At 41.7% G+C, this 9,149-nt stretch overlaps 1 protein-coding gene across 1 annotated transcript; it reads left to right on the top strand.

Moving 5' to 3' along the window:
* Positions 1 to 219: 219 nt before the first annotated feature.
* On the top strand, positions 220 to 8,107 carry ch25hl3 (cholesterol 25-hydroxylase like 3). The gene is made up of 2 exons (XM_035659076.1): positions 220 to 1,024; positions 6,072 to 8,107. The coding sequence occupies exons 1-2, from the start codon at positions 585 to 587 to the stop codon at positions 6,442 to 6,444; spliced, it is 813 nt and encodes a 270-aa protein (XP_035514969.1). The 5' UTR covers positions 220 to 584; the 3' UTR covers positions 6,445 to 8,107.
* Positions 8,108 to 9,149: the final 1,042 nt, after the last annotated feature.

Here is a 9,149-nt window from a genome sequence, read left to right as displayed (position 1 = left end):
TCACTTTCAATTTTCAATTTTCACGCCTTAGAACTGTTCTTGTTCTGACCGGGCTGAAATTGTCTCTTATTCCTGGAAAATCCCCAAATTGAAAAAAAACATCAAAATCTAAACTGGATCTAGTTTCTGTGCCCCATAGCTGTGATAATGTCATCCAACGCAACAAACGCAACAGTGTTCTCACAGAAAGCCCCTGCATTTCCAGCAGCCAACTCATCTCCCATCTGGGGACTTAGCTTATACTTCAACTATTCACTGGTACTTTGGTGAAATAGGAGAGAAAGACACTTTTAATTAGCTTCACATATCTAAACGTGTGTGTATGCGGGGCCCCTCCTACCACAGAAGCTTTCTCCAGCAGTGTGAGTGGGCTGGTGAGCAGCGGGGCAGCAGCAAGGGAAAAACACCCAAATTACCTTTTTCTAACAATGTGTGAGATACTGTCCAGGATACATCCTTCAGACGCGCGTTCAAAGTGAGGACGTATCACTTATGTGAGGATATCAGCTGCTTTGCTTCAGAACTTACTTTTGTAGTTTTTGTAAGAAGACGGTAATGTATGACGTCTGGTGAAGGAATCCGTGATGAATGCACCCTCCACGGAGCATGGAGAGGCATACGCGCCTGTGCTGCAGGGGCTGTGGGAGTATGTGAGGGCAGAGCAGGAGGAAATCTTGCTCTCTCCTTACCTGCCTGCGTCCTACGCTTTCTTGACGCACGTCCTGCTTTGCGCACCTTTCTTCGCGCTGGACGCGCTGGCCAGCATCTGTCCGTGGGTCCAGCTGTGGAGGATCCCTACAGGCTCGGGTCCGCCGCCGTCTCTCAAACGATGGTTTGACTGTTTCTGGAGGGTGCTGTACAGATACCTGACCTCCGTCCTCCCCGCCACCGCGCTGTTTCAGACTCTGAGGAGCCCCACGTTACCGGAGGTGGCTCCGTCCTGCTGGCAGCTCTTCGTGGAGGTCTTCGCATGCTTTCTGCTGTTTGACATGCTCTTCTTCATATGGCACTTCTTCATGCACAGGTGAGCAGCGTGCTCAGTGTGAGTGAGATCTGTACTTCTCATCACAGTGTGAACAGCACAAGTTATGGATTTTCATTCATTCATTTTGATTTGAGTCGCTTTCATATGTGGTCCAAATCAGGTCCAGGACGTCATTGTTGATTGACAGACAGCGCGGTTTATAAAATAATGTGAACAACCAAACAAAGATCTGATCAGATCTGAGCAATAAATCAGAATTGAGTGCGAAGGCTTGCAGTGTGAACGTGAAGTACAATTCTGAGCTATGTGTACTTGAGAATTTTAATTTTCTGCTAAACGAATCTATATTTTGTCTGTCTAATGTGCAGTGTTGGGCAGTAACTTAGTACTGGTAATACTATTACAGTCATGATTTTACTTTACCCAGTAAGATAAGATAAGATAGACTTTATTGATCAGACACTGGGGGCATATACATACAGCAGCTTCAGATACAAGACAACAGACAAGAAAATACACATAAAAACACTATATACACTATATTTTTTACAGATGCGATTGATATGGAATATTGCACAGGTGCAGCAGGAGGTAGTGGCATGGTGTAAAATAAATAATTGCACAGGACAAAAAATATATATACAGCAGTATAGATTAGTGGGAAAAAAAAGCCAAAGACAGAATATGCTATGAATATACAGTACAGGTGTAATACTCATAATGGCATGTAGGAAATGATATAGTATAAATATACGTATGTGAAAGTAGTGTACTAGTATGTGTACTGGTAGTGCAAAGAGTATATTAAATAGTGCAAAAAGTGACTGAGATAAGTGTTGGCAGAGACAAACAGAGCTGCATAATGTGGTTGCTGAGTTCAAGAGTCTGACAGCTGTAGGGCCCACACAGTCTCATGCAAGGAGTGAAAGGTGTTGTCCATGATTGACGCAAGCTTGGCTCACATTCTTCTCATCCACCTCCTTTGTGGAGTCTAGAGGGCAGTCCAGGACAGAACTAGCCCTCGTAGCCAGTTTGATAAGTCTCTTTCTGTCCCTCTCAGTGCTTCCAGCTCCCCAACAGACTACTGCACACACCAAAGGACCTCAGTCTCTTCAGCAGATGAAGACAACTTTAGCCCTTCTTGTACAGGACATCTGTGTGGTGAGTCCAGTCCAGTTTGGTGTTGAGGTGAACACCCAGGTATTTGTAAGTTCCCACCCTCTCAATGTCCAAACCCTGGATGTTCACCAGTGTAATCTCCTCTTTTGTCTTGCTGGCATTTATATGAAGCTGGTTTAACTCATACCAGTTCGACAAAGTCAGCGATTACCTCCCAGTATACCTGATCGTTCCCTCCTGATACAAATTATTGTAAAAGTATAGTAGTGTAATTAATTACTAATACAGTTCAGTAATAATATTATGGTTACTCCCCAAAACTGAATTAGTTACAACCTTACTTTTGTTGTCTCCTCCTACTGATCTGAAATCCAACAGTCCATTCACATCCTTGGTTTAATTTTTGTAATGACGGAGGAAAGTAGTTTGGAAAATGGAAATATTCCATTACTTTGATTCTAACAAACAATAAATTTTAATTGTCGTAATATTTTGTCACTTAACGCATCACCTAGTACCAATGGTGGATTATGTCAGTCAGTCCGGAGCCGCTTGCATCGGGCTAACGCACTCTAAAGAGGCTCATATCATTCCCAATCCGTGATGAGCACATATGACCGCTCTGCTTCCTCGTCGTCCAGTAGAATAATTTTTGGCTTGCTGCCCGTTGCGCTCTGCTCTTCTGCCAAGTCTCTGTCCTATAATGACGTTCGGAGGATAGTGATACAGATATGTAAATTGGCACCCCCGAAAGAAGCGGAAAAACAGAGTTTCATATTGAAATAGTTGAATTGTACCAATCAGAGAAACAAAACTATCCATTGATCTCCGCTTATCCCAGGGTCCTATTCCGATAAATAATTAGTGTCGCTGCACTGATCAATAACCGATCAGCCTGATCTATCTGCAGTGATGGTTGGAGCCGTGCCCCTCCGTGCACCGTCTCCGGAACTCTCAGCGTGAAAGCTTACCATCCCAACTTACAGATCTGACCGCTGAACAACAACAAGATGTGTCGTATCGTTGTTATCGTTCCTCTTTCTTTTCATATGATGTTCCGACACAGACCCAACCGTTGTCCTCAGCATGACCATTGTAGTAACTAATCCCGGCCTCTTATCAGCAGAGAGCGAGAGAGAGAGGATGAAGGGATAGAAACACAGTACCTCCTAACAGAATTCTCTGTACCCATCTCAAGTCCCTGAGTTCTCCCGGTCTCTTAGAGCTAAGTCTGATGCTCTCCAGTCATAACGGACTCGCAAAGTAAATGTGTTACCATTCGGATTTTATCCTCTTACCTAGAATGGAGGACTGTATGATAACTTGCCACCGCCAAATATGTCAGTAAAGTTATTTGCTAAAGGGTTATTGCAAGCCCTGACAGAGCGTGCCTCTAAAAATATCTCGTCTTACCCCTATCACTTCCTACATTACTTTATGGCTTGGATGATGGAATGCTCCGCCCAGCTGTCAGAAGGTTGAATACCGTGTTGGTGGGATTAAAACTAACTGTAACGCTACCTGACGATTTGATCATCTATACTGAACTTGGAAAGAGCATGTTGCGAGTCCTTGAGCAGGTGTTTTCACGGCTAGCGCATTCAACGCTCACCATAAATTTGGCAAAATGGACTTTGGTAAGCACTGTCACCTATTTGGAGACAGTTGGACAGTGTCAGGTGCGACGATGTTGAGCGAAGGTCGCCCACCATAACAGAAATTTCCCATTCCGACCACACGTTAAACTCTTCGGCGGTTCTCGGAATGCAGCTATCTACAGAACTTTTGCCCGTAATTTCTACCTTTTACGCCATTAACCAATCCGCTCAGTCCCAAGTAGATTTTCACCTGGCTCCAGAGTGCCAAGCACTCGTCGAGATTGTAAAAATACTTCTAAGTATGCCCCGCTCCGCTGCCCCAGACTTCCGCTAAACCTTTTAAACCTTGAGGTAGCTCCAGTGCAGTGGAGTGTCATCAATTGCAGGATGATGTCAATGGTGTGATCATCCGTTGTTATTTTTCCCGTAGTTTAACCGGCCACCAGGCTAACTACTCGACCATGAAAAGACATCCCTTGCTGTGTGTTGGCCTACAGCACTTTGAGGTATATGTTGGTCCAGTTCCTGCCAATGTAACACACCTTGACCATAAATCCACTTGTTTTTCTTCCCGCAGTAATAACCACAACCAGCGACTCATGCGGGGGCCTTGGCGTGCAATCGATTACAACTGGCATGTACTCAAAGAAAGGATCGAAAAATGTGTTACTGATGCTCTATCAAGAGTATAAAAATAGCATTGTAAAGTGTTGTTTTGTACAAAACTCATGGTTTTATTTAAGGATGGTGTTACGTCCAACCACCATTATCTGGCATGTGTTTCTGTGTTATGCAGCTGTGTCGTAACAGGATGTGCGATCCCTTGCCGAGATTGGATACACTAAACCTTCTACTTCCTTCCGGTCGTGACTGATTGGTCGCGTCTGCAAGTCCTCCAACTCCTCTACCGCCTCCGTTTAAAAAAGCTGCATGGTGATTCGGCTCTCTCGGTGATCCAACTCGCTTTGTGACCTTGATTTTACTTGGAAACTGTACACTTCTGTAGAAGCTTACTTTTAGTGGATTGAGAAAGTAAAATCTTTGTTTCCTGTGTTGCTAATGAGAAATCTTTGTTTTTAAGGAAATTGGCAAGTTTAGGTGGGGTAACTGACCACAACCTGACAGTGTAGATTATTTTGTTAGACAACTAGGTTTAGAGGGTGCTGCTTATTTTGTATTTTGATTATGATGATCATTTAGAGTGTTTTAAGTGATTTTAGAAGTACATGGTTACTCTATTTTGGGAGGAACCTCTTAATATATTTTCTTTGAGTTAAGCAGCATCCAACAGCCTTTCAGTCTCCTTGTAACCTGCAAATAAATACACTGCAATCTACCAAAAACCATTTCTGTTCATTTGCTTCCCTCTCCCTCTCACGAGCCGGGTCGTACATAATATGATCTCGTTATATCGAGAAACGAGAAATAAGCGTTATCCGATAAACAGTTCAATTAAAAAAAAAATCAGCCGTTTCGTTCCGAATTTTGTTCAAAAAACTCTTAAAAAAATACCCCCTACATAAAGAGGGAAATATTCATTTTTTTTACCTTCTCTATATCACTTATCAGACCCTATATTATTCTACTTTTGATAAAATGAATTGAGTTACACCAATGCTGCTGCTCTACCTTCCTATACCAAAATAATTTGTTCAGATCTATCTCCATATATATACAGCTCATGGAGAACAGATGAGTGGATGTGACGAGCTCACAACAGTTTGGTTAATGTAAAAAAGTGGTATTAGAAAGGCAAACAACAACACTTTTCACTTTATCTTTTTAGGATCACTTGTTAGCAGACTAATAGACTGCAGGAGATTATGTACAATAGGTCACAGTTAAGAGAGACAGACAAAAAAGGAATGATCACTAAAGCAGCAAAGACCAAAATAACCTGACTTTTTGTAGCCAGCAGGTCAAGCTCCAAAAACTTCCCATAATGCAACTAATTTGCTATTCTTTTTTTAGCCCCCTTGTTCCTGGTAAATGTTCATGCCTTTCAAATTCCACTCCCCCATTTTGTAACACAGGCAGTCTACTAAAACTTTTAAGTCTCAAATCCAATCTGAGATAACCCCGATGACATCTCTATGACATCATCATGGACAAGTAAACCGACCTTCATGTTTAAAATCAGTGCCCCTTTAACTTGAACTTGCTGGGTGTCCTGAGTTGTTTTTCTATAAGATGCAACATTATAAGTAATAGTTGTAGTATTAGTATTAGTAGTTGTAAAGGCAGTAGTAGTAGAAGTGATTTTCTGCTGAGTACACAACCACCGACATAGTAACATACAATTCTGGGAATATTGTAATGACTTTGCAGTGAATATAAACAGAAACAGATGTTTGTCTGCTTCTCATCAGGGTTCCTTGGCTCTACTGCAGTGTTCACCAGCTGCACCACCAGAACCATGTACCCTTCGCTCTGGCAGCTCAGGATGCCAGTGCAGCCGAGCTGCTGTCTCTGCTGCTGCTGGCTCTGAGCAGCGCCTGGGTGGTGGGCTGCCACCCTCTGAGCGAAGCCCTCTTCCACCTCTTCAACAGCTGGCTGGCGGTGGAGGACCACTGTGGCTACGACCTGCCCTGGGCTCTGCACAGACTGCTGCCCTGTCTGGGTGGAGCCCCCTACCACCAAGCCCATCACATTATCTTCAGGGGAAACTACGCCCCCTACTTCACACACTGGGACCACCTCTTTGGCACATACCGTGCACCAGGGCAGTATTCACCAGAGTGACAAAACCATTGCATGATGCAGCAAACTGGGGACTGCTCAAGTTCCAGCAAAACTGTCAAGATGCAATGAAGGATATTTTCTGCAGACTTTGATTGTTCCTGCTTTTCATACGCACACTTTACAAGGGACATGTGTTCCCACAGTTTACAGCAAACCAACCATTCAGTCATATATCCTGCAGTATCAAGACATTTTGAGAGTTGTGACCACAAAATTCCATTTCTAACAAGAAACAATTCAAATCTGTATAATCCCCTTAACAAGATTATACACTGTGTGTTTCCTTGTCAATGATCTTTGAGTTCAGTTGGACGCTCATATCTACAGCTGTTCTACAGCAAGTGAACGCAGCACGAGATGAGGGGAGCGCAGGGATGACACAATAAGAAAAAGACAATGAACAAATGCCTGAACTAATATGTGGCTGATTTCCCCTCATGACATGGGTGTGTCTTTGGATGGATTTAAATGTTTTCATATTGTAGGCAGATAATATGTGACAGATTTATTTTGGACAATGATCATATGTTAAAGGGAAAACTACAGATATGTTTGAATGGCTGCAGTGAGCTGATATTCACTAATGCCAGGATACTTTACAAACCTTTTGAAGAAATACAGTAGTCTGACATGCAGAGTTAGATGAGAAGACTACTCTCAAGTCTGTGCAGTAAACTGGAAGCTACAACCAGCAGTTTAGTTTGGTTTAGCACAAAGACTGAAAACAGCTAAATTGGCTCAGTGGAGACTCCAGGAAGGGACTATACCTGGCCACAAAATAGTCCAGCATATATAACAATCTATAAAACCACACATTTTTGTATAGATTAAACAAAAGACATATACCGTGTTAACTGGTGATCTTTAGGTCCTGGTTGTTGGGTCTTCTTCCACTTCTTTCTAGTCTTTATGATAAGCTAAACTAAACTGGCTGATCAATCTTCTAATTTTCTTGGCAGGAAAGTTAGTCTTGCAGGTTTTTGCAAAACCTCAATATTTTAGTGGAACTCTCTACAATGTAAGAATAATGTAAATATTTATAGTGAACATTCCTGTTTTAGCCAAAGCTGTGTATTTGTACCATATATCTTCTGGATTAACATTTTGTACAGACTTTGTTATATTCAATGCTATATTTGGTCATTATACATGATGGCAAAGTTTTTTCATGAATCCCCATTTCTGTTAAAAAAAATATTAAAAACATGTTAAACATTGGGCTTGATAAGCATGAGAAAACCTCTGAAAGCAGACTAGGGGTGTTATTGTTCACCTCGGGTTCAGGTTTCTGTTTTATATGCTTTATATGCCCTGGGCCTCTCAGCTGACTACACTCTTTGTAAACTGGTTCCACAGAGATTTGACTAAACAATCAAAACCACATGTTTTTAGAGATGAGAAGCCTTTCAGTTACTATTTGCAATTGCTGTTTTTATTTACAGAGGCATTGTCATCAAACACCCTTAAAATCCAGTCATTTAATCATCCTCAGGCTTTAATTTCTACAGAATTCAGCTGGGATCATGCCAGAGGATTTGTAGTTATCTCTCTTTTGACCCTCATGCTGTTTTCATAGGAGAGATTGTTAAAGTTTCCTACACTTCATCAAAGTGACATGTGGGGTCTAGCACATAATGACTCACCATGGAGGGGAAAAAAAAAATTCATTAATGTATCGTTACTTTACCTGTGATGTGTCTTTTTCACCATGGTTTCAACATAATAATACAACATTAATGAAGATATATAATTAGATTTTCCTAACCTACTTGATTACAACTGATAATATATTCTTAACAGAGGGTCTCTGGTGATTGAAAGTTATTACTTTAAATGAAGAATGACAGTGCTAGATGTACAGTTCTTTTTGTCCTGACTGAACTGTTTGGAGAGAAATCGGTCTGTGGGAAATATTAAACTTGTGTAAGCAAGTGAACCACAACATCTGTTTTTCATCAGTGACCCTTTCAATGGGCTTTTTGAAATTTCGCAATGAAATGTTAAAAGGTGTTTACACATGTGGAGACACTTCATAGTCATAAAGTAATTGTTGAGCAAAGTGTACTATTCCTGAGAAGCGCAGAGACTCAAGGAAACAATAAGGATGAGTATGGGTGGTGGTGTTGGCAAGAGATTGAATGATAAACATGTGACCCAAAACGGAAACAATCAGGCCCTATTACAGACCCCACGTCAGAGTCAGGGCGAGTCATGAAGCTTTAGATGACACACACCAAAACACACGTTCACAGTGTGTTTTCACAGACTTCCTGCAGCCAACGTCATGCTGTCAGGCACTGGAGCGTTACAGGATTCTGAAGAACTTTGAACTGTCTGTACATTGGGAACTGTTCAGTTTGTTTATATGCTGATAGGTGTGCTCCTAAATTAATCACGTAGGCTAAATCCTACACAAACTCCAGCGTAACAACAAGAAGTGGGATTAAAATTCTTTTGACAGATCAAGCCATGTCAAAACAAGAGTTGGAAAAAGCACAGAGCCACCAGTCCTTATCATCAGAGCGAATACTGAAGACTTCGTATTTCATCATATTTTCTGAAACTTTGCCATTCAGTGACAAAGGCCAGATTCCTATTTCTTCTACCATTCTGTAAATATTCAATTAGAGAGCTTCACATAGCTGAGAGTGCCTGTTGTCACAGTAACTGAGGTTCTTGCCCTGTGGTCCAGAACCATTTTTAGA

The sequence above is a fragment of the Morone saxatilis genome, unplaced genomic scaffold, assembly GCF_004916995.1.
Source record: "Morone saxatilis isolate NCDOM2014 unplaced genomic scaffold, NCSU_SB_2.0 Contig16, whole genome shotgun sequence".
Classification (NCBI taxonomy): Eukaryota; Metazoa; Chordata; class Actinopteri; family Moronidae; genus Morone; species Morone saxatilis.
Note: the sequence above shows the minus strand (reverse complement) of the source record. Positions and strands in the feature narration are given on the sequence as shown.

What these genes read in the sequence shown, in the direction of transcription:
- ch25hl3 (XM_035659076.1), top strand. Translation starts at nt 585, where the DNA reads ATGAATGCACCCTCCACGGAGCATGGAGAGGCATACGCGCCTGTGCTG. An exon ending in TGGCACTTCTTCATGCACAG is followed by an intron (nt 1,025 to 6,071) that starts GTGAGCAGCGTG and finishes GCTTCTCATCAG; the next exon opens with GGTTCCTTGGCTCTACTGCA.